This window comes from Stigmatopora argus, chromosome 3, assembly GCF_051989625.1.
Source record: "Stigmatopora argus isolate UIUO_Sarg chromosome 3, RoL_Sarg_1.0, whole genome shotgun sequence".
Classification (NCBI taxonomy): Eukaryota; Metazoa; Chordata; class Actinopteri; order Syngnathiformes; family Syngnathidae; genus Stigmatopora; species Stigmatopora argus.
The window spans coordinates 23,431,017-23,451,338 of record NC_135389.1 but is presented as its reverse complement, the minus strand read 5'-3'; the positions used below and the strand labels follow the sequence as shown (position 1 = coordinate 23,451,338).

Here is a 20,322-nt window from a genome sequence, read left to right as displayed (position 1 = left end):
TGAGAACATTTGCTGACCTAAATTTGTTCAAAGTAAAATCTGGGTTTACAGTTGTGAATGTGTGGGTGTGGATTTCCCTAGCTGTTTATTAGTTAATTGACAACATGAGTAAAATTATTGTTAAATGAACCCATGACGGGAGTAAAAACAATTAAAAACATCCAGTCATTTCTCGCCTAATTAGCTTCTAAATGTACAAAATACACTCCCTGCACTGCATCGACTTCGAAATTGAGATTTGTTTTTACTCAGGCACGACAGCGGCCTCTCGCGGGATTTCGGGTCCTTCCTGGTGTTTTTTGGGCAGGCGCCCTCTGCTGCCGATCGTCCGGCCAGTCGCTGACGTCACGCGACAGCCGGAGGAGGCGTGGTTTATCGGTGCTGCAGCGGAGGAACATGACATGGGGATGAGCGAGTGTGTGTGAGAGAGAGAGACACACAGGGCCCGGGAGGGGGGAGGGAGGTAGCGAGTGAGAGAGGGAGGGAAGGAGGGAGTTAGACGGCTAGCCTGCCAGGAATTAACGGTTCGTCAACAGCCCTGGACTGAACACGCGACGATGGGGAGCAATGACTGACGCCGGAACGGTAAGCGACACCCGGGTTGTCGCGTTTAGGGATGTCGGGTTCACACACAAACGTATACACACACTAACATTTACAGGCCCGTCTTCACCGCCGAGCACAATAGGTTAGCACTGCGGACAGGTGCACCTACTTATTTGGTCGACGTGCGCGGACCTAGCTACGATTCGGTCAACTTCACCGGGCGCTAACGTTTGATTTTTTTAGCCCCCGAGTGTCGTCTCGAACGCCCGAGGCTACGCTGTTGAACACCGTGCGACGCTAACTGGTGAGGAAGAGTTAAAAAACTGTCCGTATGAATGTGTGCGCAGACTACCATGATGCTTTGGCGATATGTAACACACGCGTACATGTGACAGTCGGTTGTTTTTTTTCGGGACGGCGGCCTGGGTTTTTCGAACCTGTAGACAATTAGCTCGTTGAACCCACCTAGCTTACAGAATATGTATCCATTTTTTTCTGGGGCAGGCGGTTTAGGTACTCAGACGGGGAGATGATCATCGTAATCATACATGATTTTCATTCGGGAATGAGACAAATGGAACGTGATACAGTAGTACATTGAATAGTTAAGCTACCCGAGTCATGTCGGTTGACTTCATCAATGGCCTGGTGTCTCGCGTCAAGGAATACTCAAGGTATGACGAAGACACTTTTGTTTTTTTACATTGATGCCTTTCATTCATTCATTTAACAATGGAGAGACCGACTGAAGGTAGCAAATCTCTCCTAGGTTTCGTTTGTTCTTTGGTTTTAGCAAGCTGACGGATCCCATTCATCCCGAGCTGCTTTTTTTGGGGGCTAGGACGGTCGCCAAGCCAAGGCGAGTTCGCGGGTGCCAGGCTAAGCCGTGCCACGCCGTCTCCCGCGGAGAGCTTGGGTGAAGAGAGGGCACTTGGCACTCCATTTGTTACCCGCGCCGGATTCCGTTTCTACCACCAGCGAGCTTTAGCGTCGCCAAATCGGTGGAGAGATGAGGTCGGTCGAGGTTGAACCGAGTCGGCCGGCCGGGCGCTCGGACCAGGTCTTAACTTAGCCAAGAATTGCACTGGTCTGGCCGCTAGACCTTCCGAGTTAGACCCAATGGGTCCTCGGTTCGATTAGGGCCCATCTTTTAACTGCGAGTGGACCCTGTTTTTCCAGGTAGGAACGCCATCTTAATGGTATTCCTCCATGCGGAATGAGGTCAAGGAAGTTTAAATTTGTTTGGGTACTTTTTTGTGCTGGCAAATTTGAGCTAGCTTGTTTTTCGAGGTTTATCAATCAAGTGTCAGCGTGCCAATCAAACCGTTGTGCAACAAACAAGCCGATTTTTGATGATTTGAACGCCAAAGAGAAAGCCCGACGACTGTTTAGAATTTCTTGGTCCTTCCGTCAAATACACCTTCAATACTCTCCGTTTATATTTAAGGGCAAGTCGGTTATGATCAAGTATTTTAAGCCCCTTTCATTATCATTCGCTCACACTATGTGAATTGTAAAATGCGATTATATTCAGGTACCACTTGAGGAAAATCAAAACGGCCTTATGACCATTTGGATTCAAAGAGTTATATTGTTTTATCTAAGCTCCTTTTTAGTCCAATTTCTCGTACGCTCGCTGCCTGTGCGCCCGGAGAACTCCATTTATGTGTTATGAAACATCTTTTGAATTGAGAGAGCCTCTGACCTTTGCTCGTACAGGCGCCGCCATCTTGAAAATGGTGAAAGTGTTTTTTGTTTTGTTTTAGGAACATAAAAAAACCTGATAAAGCCTAAATTCCCAAGTGGTCAGCTCTACAACTCCCACTGACATTATTTTGAAGACATCCCATTTTTTTGTAGCCTTTCCCCCATGAGGTCACGACAGTTCCCCATCAGCAAGGGAACTTTTTTTTTGTTTTTTTGTCTTCCCCAAATCGAACTTGCACAGAATATCCTTGCTGGCTCAATTCAGATTCACCAAGAGCCATTGTAGGTCATTTTCTTCTACTCTGAAAAGGAGGTCACATCTAAGCAAGCCTTTTCTCTCCGAGAAAGCCTTTGTGGAAGCTTTCTGTTTTTGTTTTTTTTTGTCAGTTTGTACCTACTAAAGAAAGCAGGAGATGCAGGCCTCAAATCCATTGATCCACAATTGTTGCTCCTTCAAGATCATACGTAAAGTATATGAAGGCTCTTCTTATCTCATCAAACTAATAAATGGCCTGTTGATTGGTGGAAGCAGTAAGTTTGTCCGTCCAAATTCAGGAATTCACATTTGAGGATCGCGTTTGACCAACGACTAATCGAATGTGCGCGACGCTGCTGCCATTGGCTGATGTCGTAAAGGTCATTAAATTGTCGTCCGTGCCAGATGGCCGCTTTATCGGATGATGGATGGAAATCAAACGCTAATGAGCGACACTTTAATTTTCTCCATTTCCTCTCCGAACATGTTTGTATTGCTTGTCACCATTTTTTCAAGACGTGAAAATCTGTTTTGCGGGAGGAAATGGCTGAGGTTCAGTTGCAGTGATGGAAAAGTGGACATTTGAAGGGCTCGCAGTCTGGTTTTGTGCCACCGAAGCTGTTTTTGGTTCAAACCTGTTAATGTTTTGACTCGAGCCGTATACTTTGTATTACCTTTTAGACTTTAACGTGTGCCCTGTGTGTGTGTGTGAAAATATGCGCCGCGTTGCATTTGTATGGTTTTTAATCGCTTAATAAGGGGAATTGCAATCATTAATAAGGGAAGCATTTAGCCGAGGTGGACAGATGTGTTAGAGACAATCTTGAAACGTGGATAATGGTTGTTATGCAGTGGCGGGCCGTCAGGGGCTTCAAGGCCTTCTCTGCTGGCCTAAGAAATATCTGAATCATATATTATGTTTTGTCCATGAATACTTATTAAATAATTCCAAATGGTCTGTTAGCTTCCTTTCTCCCTGGTTGCACTACTTCCAGAGGTGTGTTTTCATATTGAAGCATTTAACCAATCACATTTCAGCCATTATTTGTTGCCAGGGTCAGAAATCTGCCTCAAGGCCTTCACAATCAGTTCTACAGGCTCTGCTGCATATAACAAGCATCGATAAGACTGTTGCTTTAACCAATCAGATTTCGAGTTGGCAACACCACCATGCCTTGTCATTGCCATTGTAATGTCTGAAAAGCTCCAGTATTTGTATTTAATCATTAAATGCTGCTAGGAAGTGGATTTTACCCGTTGAAGGCGCAACGAGAAAATGCACGGACCGCCACTGTTGTTATGAATGCTTTTATTGTCATTATACTGATGTTCTAAAGTGAGAATTAATGCATCCGCGACTATATTTTTAAAAGAAAATAACGGCTAAGGAAATGCATTTACTTTTGGGGGGATTTGGTAACTTGGATCTTTTTCATATCTCCAGTCACTCATTTGCATATAAAAAAAATTCGTAACCTGAAAATGTCGTACCTAGAGGCATTCGTAAGTAGAGCTATTTGCAAATAGAGAGATTTTGTGACTACACTGGTGAATAATACATGACTTAATGCAGTTAGTGAAGTGTGGGCAGCAGCACAAAGACACTAGTTGGCTGCAATGTCACATTTTTACCACACTTGTTCAATTGAATATATTATAACCACAAGATGAAGCAGACAGTGGTGGGTCTTTCATAAATGGCCACATCATTCTTTAGCGCGGATTCCAGGTGTTAACCCTCAAGATTTTGCGTAAACACTGACGTGACGGAGCCGGGTTTGATTGGGGTTGCCTGACCGCTGCGATTATTTGTTGTGTTGCAGCCACGCTTTTCTGCATCGCCGCAGTCTTCCTCTCCGCCTGGACCCGTCGAGCCATGGACTGGAGTTGAGTCGGGTCCGAACCGTCGCCCCCGCGGTCCTCTGATCGCCATGCATCCTCAGCACAAATACAGAAAGTAAGTTTGTGATAGATCTGAAAATACAACTTCAGGAACAGGTTAAGAAAGAGTGGGATCAATTTAATAGGAAATAGGTCTATTACCAGACTGCAGGATGGGGAGAGAGCTCGAACAGCTGTGAACCGCTCAGTCTGTTGTCCTTGCGACTCTCTCTCCCCAAATTAACAGTGGGTCAGTCTTTATATAGGCAAACGGTATAGTATAGTTGCGAATTTAGCGTTAGCTCAGGTTTTCCCTTTCAGTCACGTCACCCGCCGTCCGTAAAGCTTTAGGTCCGACGAGACAATTTAGCCAGATGGGAAGCCGGTCGGTGCCTACACGCTTTGACGTCGGCTGGGAACATGTCGTCAGATGTTTCTGAGTCAGTGAGTTACGCCACACGTGGGAGGGAGTGTTGACGTCAACACCACTTAAAGCACTTCAAGGAAAAGATGAGGTTCTAATCTTTCAAAACGACATCTCCGCCGGAGCCGTTCCCATCGCGGAGGTCGGCCATGAGCACGCCGCTAAACCTGTGGCTGTTTTTCTCCGCTGTCATTGTTTGGCCCGACTTGGCCCGGCTCTCAGACCACCCGCCCACTTCTTCCCAAAGAATGAAAGTTATGCATGACCTCATTGATTCTGTGAAGCGAGGGAGGTGATGCATGTCATTTGGTGTTCTCGGCGACCACGAGAACTTAGTGGACGTGTTTCCAGGACGTAGAAAAGGCCAGGTACTCCATGGTAAGCGTGGACTTTAGAAGCAGGAAGAAAGTTTGCATCGTAGCCAAAGGTTCACGTTTGGTCGCCGGACATTTGGTCGCCCGTTGTTTGGGTCCGGGCGACAAAACGTCCGCGACCAAACGTCCGCGAGCAAACGTCTGCCGACCAAACGTCCGGCGACCAAACTTCCGTCGACCAAACGTCCGGTCACGCCCACTTTCATCTGACGGGGCCTTTTTCCTCCCTTTTGTGGTCAGATGAAAACGTGAAGGCTGGCGTCCACCAAGGCCTCCGCTGCACCGTGGGCCGTGCGCACCCATGATCACGCCACTCCGGACATGGACGCGGTCCTGTCGGACTTTGTTCGCTCCACGGGGGCCGAACCGGGTCTGGCCAGAGACCTGCTGGAAGGTAAGTCGGCGGCTAACGGAAAAGGAAAAAGGAAGGGAAGGGAAGGGAAGGGAAGGGATGGGCTTGCTCATTTAGAGTGTGTGATGTTTTTATGAGATTGTTCCCACGAGACGCCTTTGTATCCTTTCACCGGGTCACGTGGAGGAGGGCGGGGCTAGACCAAACGTCCGTTCTACCAAACGTCCGTTCGACCAAACGTCCGTTCTACCTAACGTCCGTTCTACCTTACGTCCGTTCCACCAAACGTCCGTTCCACCAAACGTCCGTTCCACCAAACGTCCGGTCACGTTTTTTTTCGAGGGCAACATTTATTTAGGCACAGCACAAGGACCTTGATGGACTCGTTGGCCGAGACTGGGCGTGAAGAGCTTTCCGTCCGTCTTAAAGCAACAAACGTCTCTTTCCTCTGACCGAGCGACTTAGTACTCCAGGCCAGCGATAAGAGAGAGTCTTACAAACAAAGCCTTGGACGTCAGTTGACAATTTAACAATGAGTCAGTGCCGTTCTTTTTAATCTCGGGCCCGGTTACACTTTCATCATATTGGCATGACATTGTTCTTTGAAGAGATATTGATTGATTATTTTATTTTTTACAGGAGTAGTAGCGTTGAATGAACCGTTTTGGGCACACACACATACACACACACACTTCCTTCACACTAAGTGTTCATGGGTGTGTCAGGCAGGATATTGCTGTCACACGTAATGGATCCGTTTCACCAGTTTAGGAGCAGCATTGTTCTAACAACCTTTCACTTTTGATGACTGTTTCACGAGGGCTCGTTGTGTTTTATTCAAGTTAAAGACAGAACACAGAACAAAATTCAATGCTGTGATAAAAAAAATGTAAGAATCCATTTTTGACAGTGTTTTCTACATTCAGTTTTTTTCAATGTCATGCTTGTTCATCACTTTTAGCCTTTCAGACCAGATTGTTTACAGTAAGCTAGCTTTTGTTGAACAAACAACACTTTTGTGGGAATACGAACACTCGGATCATTTGGTTTGGAAATCCGTTCTTTCTGGTGGCGTGCTCCTTCATCACGTGGTCATCTTCCCCGCAGGTAAAAACTGGGACCTGAGCGCCGCCCTGAACGATTACGAAGAGCTCCGGCAGGTCCACACCGCCAACCTGCCGCGGGTCTTCAACGAGGGCCGCTACGGAAAAAGGGCGGAGCCGCGAGACACGCCCACCCACGTCGGCAAGATCGACAGGTCGTGCGCGCAGAAGCAGGAGGACAATGGACAAGGTTGGGAAGGATCTCCTCGGGTTTACCCCTTTTCCATTTCGATTGTCCGCCAATGTCAGATGGCCTCCCTCCATCTCACCCACAATGCATTATTTAAGATGTCCTATGGATATGGAACCAAATCCCCAGTAGGAGTTTAAAAGTCACACTTTTTCTATTTGATAGGTTTAATATTAATACACTTAAATCAAAACAGGGAGACATCTTTAACATACACTGGCTACAACTTGCAAGGAAAATCACTCTTGACTCGCCCTCGTCCAGGATGATTCTGAAGAAACGGCATCCTCCTCTGTCCATTTAGTCGTGCCATACTCAAAACATTTAATGTAATCTGATTCAAACAATTGCATAAGCTAACCGAATAACACCATTAAGGTCAAAAAACAACTCCCACAACAATCTCATATTAGATCGGAACCAAAAACACCTGCGTAAGAATTTGCACAAGTAAGCATACAATGTGACCCGGGCGGATCGGAAACCAAAACAACTGCGTAAGAATTTGCGTAAGGACCATATTTTTAAACAATAATGCGATTATCGCCATCTGCCGGAATCCAAGTCAAAGCAATTTAAGAGTCCCTCGCAGATCTTCATTGCCAACTCAGTTCAACAGTCTCGGCCTGGAACATGGTGTCCTGTTCAGTCAATAGTCCTGAAAACAATGAACTGGCCTCGAAAGCAGCTGTGGGGGAAAGTGTCCTCGTGCTTACTTGGTCCCAACATAAAGCACAAATTAATTTATAGCTTTATTACATTTAAAATGCTTACAAAACATAGAAACATCCCAGAATAAACCCAACAATGTTTGTTTTTTTCCTCCCCTGTAGAGAAGCGGCTGTCCCGCGGCATCTCGCACGCCAGCTCCGCCATCGTCTCGCTGGCGCGCCTCCAAGTGGCCAACGAGTGTAGCAAGGAGCAGTTCCCGCTGGAAATGCCCATCTACACCTTCCAGCTGCCGGACCTCAGCGTGTACAGCGAAGACTTTCGGACTTTCATCGAGAGAGATCTGATCGAGCAGTCCACCATGATGGCTCTGGAGCAAGCTGGTCAGTGGCCTCTTTCTTTTCATGTTTTTTTCTAGCCAATGGCTTTGGACCCAAAGGTACACATGTCGCCGTGACAAAATGTACGAGGGGACTTTTTCACCGACAGAGGGCAGTGTTTCACCGGGATCTGTGTATAACACGCACACTGCTTCAGTTTTTTGGGGTACAACATTTTGCGCTTTTTACCCGAATAAATACGGTATACGCTAAAGTCAGCCCGAGTTGTTTTATGAAACCAATCAATGGGTACAAGATGCCTGTATGCACGTGTTGGCATACATATACCCAAGTGTGTGCATGTATTTGTATAAATAAAATGCCCATTTAAGCGTCTAACATAAATCCCTGAAAAAAATGGAATGTTTTTGCGCAGGTCGTCTGAACTGGTGGTCCACCATGTGCACCAGCTGTAAGAAGCTGCTTCCTCTGGCCACCACCGGGGACGGGAACTGCCTCCTCCACGCTGCTTCTTTAGGTACGTCAGCCATGATTCATATGCTTTCAATGTTGAACTGGAGTAGGTTGGGTGTGATTTTAAATTGGTATTTTTTAATAGCCATTTGGTTTCCCAATTTCAAGTGACGTAACGTGTTTTGAATTCCCTCATTTGCTGTTGTGCTCTACAAATACTGGTTTGTCCCGATCGTAATATCGGTCACCTGTTCCTCCCGCAGGGATGTGGGGCTTCCACGACCGAGACCTTATGCTGAGAAAGTCCCTGTACACCATGATGAAGAACGGAGCCGAGAGAGACGCCCTGAAGAGGAGGTGGAGGTGGCAGCAAACCCAACAGAACAAAGAGGTTACAGCTACCTTACTAACTCTGGTCCCACCTTAGCGGGCCAGACTCGGGGCTAAGGAACCTATGGTACGGTTTGGGAGACGTGTGTATCTTGCTCTGAGTTAAAAGTGTTGAGAGAGCTGAGTCCCGAACCAACCAATAGGAGTGTCGCATCAACACGATCTCTAGCACCTCTTTAATCATCATTTTTTTGGGGGGGGGGGGGGGGGGGGAATTTTAAATGAGACCTTTGCACGTGCATACTCATTTATTCGCAACAGCATAATAATGTTGTCAGAAGAATTCTGAGACTTTAAAAGTGGTGAGATGACTGAAAAATGTTGACATTTTCATTTTAAATTCTGAGTATGGCTCTCAAGGAATAAAACTTATAACTTAAAATTATTAATACAATTTTAATCAAACAGGAGACATCTTTAACATACACTGATTACAACTTGCAAGGAGAAATCACTCATAACGCGCCTTCGTTCCTGAGGTTTCTGACGAGCGGCATACTCTTCTCTCTATTTAGTCGTGCCATACTCAAAGTCATTAAAATGCATACATCTCTAATATTATCCAGAATAACCCCAACAGAAGTGTTTACGGCTCTCCCTGTCACAAAGGTCGCCTGCCGACCCCTGCCCTAACTCACTTTTTTGCTATTTTCGTAGAATGCTACTTTTTTTTCGTCTGATAGCACCGGGTCCGGCCAATGATTTTTGGAGAGACTTGGTAATGATAAAGGGGTTTTGGCATGCTGATGAGAATTGCGTTTCTTGTGCAGTCTGGCCTAGTGTACACGGAGGAGGAGTGGGAGCGGGAGTGGAACGAGCTGCTCAAGTTGGCCTCCAGCGAGCCTCGCACGCACCTCAGCAAAAACACCGCCACCAGCGGAGGGTAAGTCTCCTTCGATACGTGTACTTTGGATTGGATTGGATAACTTTATTCATCCCGTATTCTGGAAATTTCATTGTGACAGTAGCAAGAAAGGCATAGTTATAAGTTAGACAGTACAGTCGCAAAGGCCGCACAACAGCAAAGCAAAAGCAAAAAGTACAAAGCAAATCAAAGTCAATGGAAACTGGAAAAGGGAAACAAAAACTGGAACCACACTCAGGAAGTCTTCCACAAGATGGGGAACTTCTGCAGACTGTGACCGAGGTAGAGAATATGCAGAGTCACTCTTCCAAGCGTATCTGCACACTTCCTCAGTAGTCTGGAGCTGAAGACAACAGTAGCAGAGTAGAACCCCTCGACTCCGTTTCCGGACTGGTAAGCGGCGACAGCTCTTCCATCTTATCCCACCATGGAATGGTTGGTCAGAAGCGTTGCCTCTTCTCGCTTTGATCACTTTGATTCATTTGCAACACGGTCTTGTCACATTGGAGCTCAATCAGTTCCAACTGCAACTCCTGTGGAACCCTTTCCGGGTCTTGTGAGAAAGGACATGACACCAGCTGTCAATTTTTCCAAAATCACAAAACCCACGGCAGAATTGCTCATGCAGGTCATCCAATGATTTTCTGTAATTTTCACATGCGGGGGCCTCTTTTAACGCAACCAGTGTGGGGAAATGAGCAAATGAATTGAAAAATAAAACCAGCTTGGTTTTGAAGGCGGAAGGTTTGCTTGCATTTCATGCACAAACTGTTTTTTTCTCTTGTAGCTTCACATTCAGCTCATTCATGTGTGTCAGCATGTCCACAGTAAAAGTTAAATGTTCAGAAATGTGTCAGTATTCTCAAGTAGCTCCCACACACATTTACATACTTTTACTAGGCTAGTGCGCCATCTATCGGGGAAACGAGGGTATTGCAGGGAAATGAATGAGGTCATTGATTTTTACTATAATTTGGACAACATCGGCGGGCCGGATTAAAAAGCCTAACAGGTATTTTTTTCTTCTAACTGCAGGGTGGATAACTCCGAGGATCCGGTCTACGAGAGTCTGGAGGAGTTCCACGTCTTTGTGCTGGCCCACGTGCTCCGCAGGCCCATCGTGGTGGTGGCCGACACCATGCTCAGAGACTCGGGAGGCGAAGGTAAGACCATGTCGGTCTCCACCGCCAGTCCGATGCCATACTTAAACCCCGCCCCCTGGCGTCCGGTTTTCAGCGTTCGCCCCGATCCCCTTCGGAGGCCTCTACTTGCCCCTGGAGGTTCCCCCGAGTCGATGTCACTGCTCCCCGCTGGTTCTGGCTTACGATCAGGCGCACTTTTCGGCGCTGGTGTCCATGGAGCAGAGGGACCAGCAGCGAGAACAAGGTGAGCCCCAGGCTTTTGGGGGAAAAAACTGCAGTGGTGTTTATCAAGCTCGGGCGCGCGGCGCCTTCTTGGGAATTAAGGGCGGCTCGCGACTCCGCCGTGAGATTAAAAGTGGTCCGTCCCGTCCCGGCGGAGGTGAATAATGGATGGAGTTGCGCGCCTGATCCATTATTAAAAGATGCCAGTTGGCAGCGAGAACTTGGGAGTGGACGCCGTGATTTATTTAGCGCTAATGCTAAGGGAAGGCGGGATAAATCAAGGTGGACGCTTTTGATTGGAACTTTATCATACGCCAAAGGCAAATGTCATCGTTTGGCTGTGGGGAGTTCGCTAGCTCGATATTTTTAGAACTTTAAGTTATTGTCAAAGGAACACGGTTGGAAATGAACAAGTTTTGTTTTGTTTTGTTAAGTGGATAGAAGATGCAATGGTGCATTGGATTTGCTCTTTAGCTTTTGACGTGGTCATTATTTTCCCAGTTTGTTTTCTTGTTTTAATAATAATAATAATAATCGGACATAGGCCGAATACTGGGGTTGATAAATGTCTGTTTTGAGAACGTTATCGGAGCAGTATAAAATACTGTGTATAAAACACAATTCATACGCTGGATTACAAGGCACAATTTCAATTTTGGGGGGAAAAGTCAAATATTTTAAGTGCATCTTTTAGTCCGGAAATGACAGGAAATCATGCTCAAACAACTGACCGGGAGATTGTTCTTATGAAATGGCTGTCTTGGTGCTATTCAGTTGTAGAAAACACAAAATTGGATTGGATAACTTTATTCATCCCGTATTTGGGAAATTTCGTTGTCACAGTAGCAAGGGGGTGAGAATACAGACACAGAAAAATACATTTTAGACATAAATGGAGAGGTAATAAGTAAGTTAATAAATAAATACATGAATAAATATATAAATAAATATATGAATATATATATATATATACATATATATTCATATATATATATATATATATATATATATATATATATATATATATATATATAAATATATAAATATATATTCATATATATATATATAAAAATATATCATGTGAACTTCTTTCACACTGTGACCATTGTTCTGGTCAATAGCAAGAAGCCTGCAGATGTAATCCATCTAAAAAACCACATCTGCACAGAATATGTTCAATTATTCCCAAATAATGCTATTGACATTTCCCCATTTGCTCAGTGGACTCATTTGGTCTCGTTTTGTCCAATCCACCGTGCCACCGTAGCCAGTGTTTGTTTATTCTCCAGTTCGGCAGAATTCTCGCACGTGTTCCTTTTAATTGCCAAACACACAGCATCTCCATGACAACCGGCCCGGGTAGTCACGCCAATGACTCAGTGGGTGGAGAAGACGCTTGGCATTTGGGCGGGCAACCTGCCAGATCCGTCCGTCGTGCCGCCGTGAAAATTCACCCCAAGAACATGCCCTGCTCGGCGTATAGACGGCAACGTAGTTGTGAGGTCAGAATAGGACCACAGCAGACGTGATGACAAAGCCGCAGCCAACTCCACTCTTGTTTTTATCTTGGGCGCGGAGCCGTAGTATTTTCCTCCACTAGAGGGCGCACAGGTCCACAGATGAATTAGTTCTTTCTGGTACGCAGAGTTCTGTGCGGAGGAAACGTTTTAGCCGCGGCGTCTCTCCCGGATGTTATGAAAACGCTTTTCTTACTCGAGTCGACGCCGCCGTCTGAAAAGGGATGCGATTGGGTGTCGGTACGGATAGGATTGGCAAATGGCAGCCGTCGGAGAGGTCATCCGAGGGAAGGGTCCGTCGCCAATTAGGGCAGAGCCCGTCTGAAGCCCACCCGCGAGCGCGTGGGGGCGGGGACCTAGGGCTCGCCGGGGGGCCCCAAACAAACCGAGCCCCTCCCCCGAGAGCTGGACAGACGGAGCACTGTGCGGGTCTCTCAGGTGGAGACTGGCTCTTTAGTTTCCCCCTGGAACGGCAAAGCGCATCCGAGGGTCTCTCGGCGGCCGTGTGTGTTCAGGTGCCGCGGACCGCCGGGGAACACTGGCTCTTTCTGCGCCGGATTAAAGTCGGCGGGTCCACCCCTGGTAACCCGACTCTTAATTGCGCAGGCACATCCTGTCGTTGCTCCTTTTTAGCTGGCTTGCATAGCCGTTCAGTGGTGGACTGGAAAAGGAAGGTCCAAACTATTAAGAGTGGAAATGAGCTTTGGCGCTTTCTTTTTCGCAAATTATTGCGCGCAAAGACTGTTCTCTCCAGTGACTTTTTCCTAAGCAGCCGTGGTTAAAGTGGCCCAATGGAAAAGTCTAGTTGCAGACCTGTTCCGAAAGCCAGTAGGGGGTTTTCTTTGGCAGCCCCGCCCGAAACAGTACTCGGGCGAAATAACTGAAACGAGGTGGTTGCAAAAATGTGCACACCCTCGGATGAGTTCAAAGTCAAGCAATTTCATTCAAATTCAGGTCCAATGAGTCAGCACAAACCTGTTTAAAGATGAACACCAAATAATAACATCACAGCAAACCAAAAGCATGGTGGACATTTTGGACGTTTGGAGCTGAAATATGTGTTTAAGCAATTTATAGCAAGAAAGCGGCAGGGTTGTCCATGCTTTTTTTTTGCATTTTGGATCGTTGTGTTACTGATCGATGGTACTCGGACGTTTGGTCATCAGACTTTTGGTCGCCCGGAAGGTTATTGATGATTACCATTTAAAATGGTTGCTCAAATTCCCTAAATACAAACTTTGAATTATTATTTAGTCATACTTAATGCCCTATTAATTATTAGGCTAAAGAAAAGCTCCACATTTCCCATACTTGTATTGTTTTTTGTTGGAGAAAATGTTAAGACCCTGACTTCCTGTAGCTTCTTAAAGGGACAACGCATGTACATACAAACTCTTATACTACACTCACACGTGGGCTCAGTTTAACTGTTCAGGGCCATTGTTTGCTTTGATGGATGCGTAGACCGTGTTGTTTTACCTTGTTTGGTCGCCCGGACCAAAACGTCCAGGCGACCAAAACGTCCGGGCGACAAAACAAGGTAAAACAAGACGGTCTACGCATCAATAAAAGCCAACAATGGCCTTTTCACTTTCACTGAGCGGACATGTTAGTGTATAAAAGTTTGTATGTACAGACTAACGTCTGGTCACGCCCCGAAACGGGCCCTCCAGCTCCGATTGGAACACGGGAAAGACTCTGTTTTACACAAAAAGGCCACCTACATCACCGCAGTGTTAGCAGTCCTTGTCTTTCTATCAAGCGTTTTAAGCAACATGGCAGTAAAAAATGAAATGATAGTTGTTGTGCTACCATGAGTAGCTATAAATGGCATACGGCTGAAATGATATCACCAAGGTTCCGCTGTAAAAAAAACAAACAAACGAGAAATTGTCAGTCAGAGAGGCTGAGGTCGTCTCGAAATGAACAACTGAGCCTTTTAAACGCGCAGCTGTACTTTGAACAAGGTCGGCATTTCAAATTTTCCAGACGGCAGAAATTGTTTATAAAAAGAGGAAACGTGGGTTCTGCGGAGCTCAGATGGGTGACGTCGGTCTTTGGCGGGGACTAAAAGAGAACAGACTCTACACGCCTTGTGACGTGGAGCTGCTGACTTTGCATTAGCCACAAGGAAAAAAAACACAAAGAGCGGTTTGCTAGCAGAAAGCACCTACCGTATTTTCACGACTATAAGGCGCACATAAAAGTCTTCAATTTTCTCCAAAATAGACAGGGCGCCTTATAATCCAGTGCGCTTTATATATGGACCAATACTAAAATTGTTATCACGATAAAATAAAATAAATCAGTGGATAGGGTACACCGACTCTACTATTTTCCCGTAGACAAAGTACTGCACAGTGACTGCTGGGATATGTAGTAGTTCTTTTGTCGATACACCCAATGGATTGTGGCCTGTATACATCGACATCAACACAGGCCGAGACTGTTGATCTGAGTTGGCAATGAAGATCTACAAGGGACTCTTAAATTGCTTTGACTTGGATTCCGGCAGATGGCAAATTCTTACGCCGTTGTTTTGGTTTCCGATCTAATATGAGCAGTTGTTTTTTGACCTTAATGGTGTTATTCGGTTAGCTTATGCAATTGTTTGAATCCGATTAACTTAAATGTTTTGATAATGCCCTAACTAAATGGACAGAGGAAGATGTCGTTTCTTTAGAATCATCCTGGACGAGGGCGAGTCGGTAGTGATTTTCCTTGCAAGTTGTAGCCAGAGTATGTTAATGATGTCTCCCTGTTTTGATTCAAGTGTATTAATAATAAATCTATCAGCGTGTTAGCGCCCTTCTCTCTCGGTAGCCGCGGGAAATAATAGGAGCCTACAACCCGGATCCCGTTTCAAAGCACTCGCTTCCTCCAAATCCACCTGAGCTAGTTGACCTTATCGTTAATGGGTCATATAACAAAAATGTGTTGTGTTCAAACTTTTTTCCCCCCCTTCTCTTTCAGCCGTAATCCCTTTGACGGACTCGGAGCACAAGTTGCTGGCCATCCATTTCGCCGTGGACCCCGGCAGGGACTGGGAATGGGGCCGAGACGACAACGACAACGCCAAGCTGGCCAAGTAAGTCTCCTGGTGCTTTATCGGCTTGCCGTGGTTCTCGTCAGAAGAGGCACGAAAACTTGGAAACCGGTTCCGTTTAGATTTTAATGCTCTGGCGCAGGTCAGTGAAAACAAATTGCGAGCGCCGTCCGTCACTGATTTGGAGGTTTTTCCAGACGCCACAAGTTCAAGGAGTTGACGCAAAGGTTTCTGTTACACATTCTGGTCAGTGGGGGGGTCAAGTTTATCCTTCAAAACAATCAATCTGAGAATCTTGCAAGTGTACACCAGGCGGTGTGTTGCCTTAACCATTTTCCCACAACTGGGAATTTGTCTCCTCTTTGATTTGATGTTATTTTTGGCTGCTGAAGCAAAGGTGTTTCCGGCCCACAATCATCCAATCCCAATTTGTTGCATTTATTTTAACATTTCCCTAATACGGATATTTTATGAGAGGACTGATTTCACCAGCACCAAATTTTAATTTGTACGACTTTGTTCAAATATTGGTGCATCCAATCCAGAGTCAATCAGGACCAAACCGCGAAATGAAATATTATCGCAATTTAAGCTACTTTCTCTAGTATTTACATGGTTAGCTGTTTGACTGTCAATGCCGCATTTGTTGTGGGAAGTAAAATATTTTTAAAATAGCAATGACTTTAAACACAAGACCAAAGCTCACACTTCATTTAATTGATTAAAAATGTGCGACTCTTGTCCTCATTGGTGCCATTTGACTATTAATGCTTGACCTCATCTATTTTCTGTTGCAGCCTCATCTTGTCACTGGAGGCCAAATTGAACCTGTTGCACAACTACATGAATGTCACATGGATCCGAATTCCATCCGAAACGAGGGTAAGTCCCTTAAATGTCCAAGTAACTCTAGGGCGAGGCTTTTCATAGATTTTATTCAAGGTATATAAGGCATTGGGGAAAAACTTTAGCCCACAATCTAACGCAAAGTGTTGTGTATGTAGTACAGGTATGCCCAAATGTGACGTAACAATGCGTTGGCGTGCGTTCCAGGCTCCTCTGGCTCAGCCCGAGTCGCCGACCGCCTCGGCGGGCGAGGACGTGCGCTCCCTGGCCGAGTCCGTGGACTCGGACCGCGAGTCCGTCGGCAGCAATTCCAACGTCAACGCGGGCAAGGTGGCAAAGGACAAGGACAAAGAGAAGCCGGCGCCACAGCCGCAGCAGCACCGTAAAGACAAAGACAAAGACAAGAGTCGGGCCGACTCGGTGGCCAACAAGCTAGGTAGCTTCAGTAAAACGCTAGGAATCAAGTTAAAGAAGAACATGGGCGGTTTGGGCGGCCTGGTGCACGGCAAGATCAACAAATCCAACTCCGGCGCCGCTCGAAACGGCGACAACGGGACGGAAAAGGCCCGGAAGAAAGACTCCAAGACGGCCAGGGGGAACAAAGACGAGTCGGGCCACTCGGCCAGCTCCACGTCCTCGGAGAAGGCCACAAGCCCCTCCCCCACGGCCGGCGGCGGCGGCGCCGGGAAGGGCACGGCGGCCGCCTCCGCCGCCGACAAGAGCCTGGAGAATTGGAAATACGGCACGGACGTCAAGCTCAGCCTCAACATCCTGCGGGCCGCCATGCAGGGCGAGCGCAAGTTCATCTTCGGGGGGCTCCTCCTCACCAGCCACCGCCACCAGTTCCACGAGGAGATGATCGGCTACTACCTGAGCAACGCGCAGGAGCGCTTCAGCCAGGAGCAGGAGCAGAAGAGGAAGGAGGTGGAGAAGGAGGTTGACAAGAAGTCTCACAAGGAGCCCGACAAGACCCAAGACCAGGGCGTCTTCCAGAGGGAGCGCTCGGACAGCTCGCCACCGGAGAGCGTCTCTCCCGCCCCGCCGGCGCCCCCTGCCGCCCTCAAGGGGAAAGGCAGGAACAGCCCCGTCCCCGCGGGGCCTCCTCCTCCTCCTCACCACCACCTCTCCTTCCCGGTCCCTCCGTCAACGCCGCCCGTGAGCCGTCCCCCCGTCACCGCCCTCGCCGCGACTCACTGTTCCCCCAGTTTGGGTGCTAAACGCCCGGGACCGCTACCCGTTCCCGTCTCCGCCCACTACAGCCACACCCCTCCCGTCCAGAGGCACAGCGTGATCCACCTCCAGCGGGCGTCGGGGGGTCCGGCCGAGACTTACAAGGCCCCGCTGGGCGGCCTGAGGACCTGCGCCACCTACCCGCAGCAGAACCGCACGCTGTCGTCGCAGGGATACAGCCCCGCCCGGCCGTCGGGGGTGCGCGCCGCCGGCACCGTGGAAACGCTGGCGTTCGACGCGGCGCCCGGGGAGCAGCCCAAGTCGCACACGTTCACCAACGGCTTCCACGCTGGGGGGGACGTCCGAGACCGCCTGGAGTTCGCCGACGAGGACGAGGGCCGGTTGGGCAGGGGGCGTGGCTGCGGGAGCCCCGCCTACCGCTTTCAGCAGCGCCGCTGCAAGAGGGACGACTGCTCCTTCTACGGAAGGCCCGAAACGGACCACTACTGCTCCTACTGCTACAGGGAGGAGCTTAAACGCAGGGGGCGGGAGAAAGGTCAAGGGCAAAGGCCCGCCTAGCCATTGGCGAACCTCCCATTTCGAGCGTTGTGGTGTCCCCGCCCCCCACTTTTTCCCTTTTGCCAGGGAAGCTTGAAACGGTGAGCAGCTTTGGCCAGATTATTTTTGTGCGTTTGGGTGTGCCTGTCTTTTTTCTCCCCCCTCTTTAAATGTTGTCTTTTACTTGTTTTAAAGTAAAAGTCGCTCCTTATTTTTCATCGTAGGAGAAAAAACAAAAAATAAACATTCAATCTCACGTCGGCGGGGAAATAGTTTGGACGCAATAGCGCCGCCCGGTGGCTCTCGCTCCTCCTCGGAACGTCTCCGGTCGTTTTGCAATCAAAAGAACGCGAAAGGGGGGATTAGCGGGCGGGATTAGCGCTATTAGCCTCGGAAGCAATAAATGGCTGGTCTGCTACGCCCTCCCCCGGTTTTGTCTATGCACCAATAATATTTGAGATACTGTAAGCCAAGCGTGTCCTGTAAATGGTGGACGATGGTCGCGGCGTCCCCCGGAGGAGCCCGTATTTCAATACGGGAATTTCAACGTGCTAGCTTAACTCGTTGTGGCGTGGCCACTTACTGTGATCTGTCAGAGTCGCTCTAAAAACCTACCGTTTTTCATTTTGATAGCCTAATTCGTCAACGTTGCGCTAAAAATACACTGTTTTTAACTTTGGCATGTGCTCATGCTAATGCTAATGCTAAGACAGTTGAGTTACAAAGTGCCACGGCGTACGTCGCTAACAAAAGTTGTCAAGACCATGGTCCGTGACGGACTGTTATTCCCAGTCGAAATGGATTGGACGTCTATTCGTCCTGTCCGGTCTGGATTGGACGTCTATTCGTCCTGTCCGGTCCGGATTGGACGTCTATTCGTCCTGTCCGGTCTGGATATTACGTCTATTCGTCCGGTCCCATTCGGTGTTTATCGTTGTTAATGGCAGTCAACAAGTTAACGTCGGTGGCACCATGCTGGAAAAGTTGCTTTTTAAAGGAATTCCCGTGCCAAAATGGCGTTTTTTTTCAAATATGCAGCGTTGATGTTGGGTGGCCCGTCCGATACTCGGATACTCGGATGTTCTTAATCGCCAAGCGTACGTCTCGGATGACGAGAGTGGCGAGTAGCACGAGCGAGAGCCCACGCCGATTTGTCACCAGTGTGTTTTTACCCGTAGTAGGTCCGTTCGTCCGTCTCGCGTCCGATCCCGGGCGTCTCGTCACGCTTTGCGTCAACCCGCGTGACGGCCCGCCTCTTTTTCTGTCCACGTGTGGAGGCCGGCTAAAGAAGCACCCGCTGCTATGAGAGCACCTCAAGCCTTTTGTGATGGATCATCAGTGCTTTAAACCAATCGGGGGAGGAGGGGGGCGGGGTCCGAGCAAAAAAAAACGCTTTCCGCTCGACAAAGAAGCCACCGCGTTTGTGTCGCCCGTCCGTCCGTCCGTCCCGGTGATGCCGTTTGCCGATAATGTGCCATGCCGTCCTTAACAAAAAATGTGTCCCGTCCTGGCCAAGGATGTCCACTGCGGTTTGCTTCCGTCTTCTGCGCTGTTGCTCCTCCCCCCTCCTCTTCCTCCTTTTGCTCCTCCTCCTCCTCCTCCTCCTCATCTTCGTTTCTACGTGATCCCCTTCATGGAGTCCCACCATGTTAGGACTGTAAGATATGATTTTTTGTATTCCTTTAAGACTTTTACACTACTTTAAATTATTGATTTGCACATTAGGTACAGATGTATATATGAACAAAATAATAGTTTATTGTTACAAAAAATGCGTCTGTGTCTTTGTTGGGGCCAGTTTCAAAGCAGATGATAATAGTTCCATCTTGAATGAACTGTGTAGCGTCAATTCAGGGAACTTTTGCCATTCTGGAAATTTAGCTTGAAAGTACTAGATTAGAATCAATGTACAGACGCTCCCCTACTTACGAACATACGACTTACGAACAACGGTACTTACGAACATGTCTGCAAATTGCGTTTATGTCGGGAAAAATGTTGGTAAGTTGGATTTTGTATTGCGCGGCTTTTTCCGAGTAGTGCTTCTTTCCGACGCTAATACCGACGACGCCTGGCGCTGTCAGAGATGAGCTCACCTAGCATCCACCTTCCTCTGCCCAGTTCGTTGCAATGCGCAAGTGCGTGAATGTATCTCGAGTGCGCAAAGAACCTTTTTCATTTTTATCATGAAATATCTGGTGGAGTGAGCCGCAACGGGTCTCCATCGTGGGTCAAAAATCTGTTTGAAAAATGACAATCCTATCAGGCCT

At 47.6% G+C, this 20,322-nt stretch overlaps 1 protein-coding gene across 3 annotated transcripts in view; it reads left to right on the top strand.

Moving 5' to 3' along the window:
* The first annotated feature begins 391 nt into the window (after positions 1-391).
* The window catches only part of otud7a (OTU deubiquitinase 7A), a 75,843-nt gene continuing 55,912 nt past the window's right edge, over positions 392-20,322 (top strand). For 2 of the 3 annotated variants that reach the window (XR_013299557.1, XR_013299558.1), the window contains exons 1-13: positions 392-585; positions 4,333-4,466; positions 5,429-5,582; positions 6,648-6,833; positions 7,667-7,885; positions 8,259-8,360; positions 8,560-8,687; positions 9,457-9,569; positions 10,587-10,714; positions 10,788-10,937; positions 15,406-15,520; positions 16,276-16,360; positions 16,532-18,153. Coding sequence is in view for 1 of the 3 variants with exons in the window: in XM_077595955.1 (XP_077452081.1) it covers positions 5,510-5,582; positions 6,648-6,833; positions 7,667-7,885; positions 8,259-8,360; positions 8,560-8,687; positions 9,457-9,569; positions 10,587-10,714; positions 10,788-10,937; positions 15,406-15,520; positions 16,276-16,360; positions 16,532-18,073 (2,841 nt within the window). In the remaining 2 variants the exon portion in view is untranslated. Of the gene's footprint in view, positions 586-4,332; positions 4,467-5,428; positions 5,583-6,647; positions 6,834-7,666; positions 7,886-8,258; positions 8,361-8,559; positions 8,688-9,456; positions 9,570-10,586; positions 10,715-10,787; positions 10,938-15,405; positions 15,521-16,275; positions 16,361-16,531; positions 20,305-20,322 lie in introns of those variants that run through there. The other variant, XM_077595955.1, reaches the window with a different exon arrangement.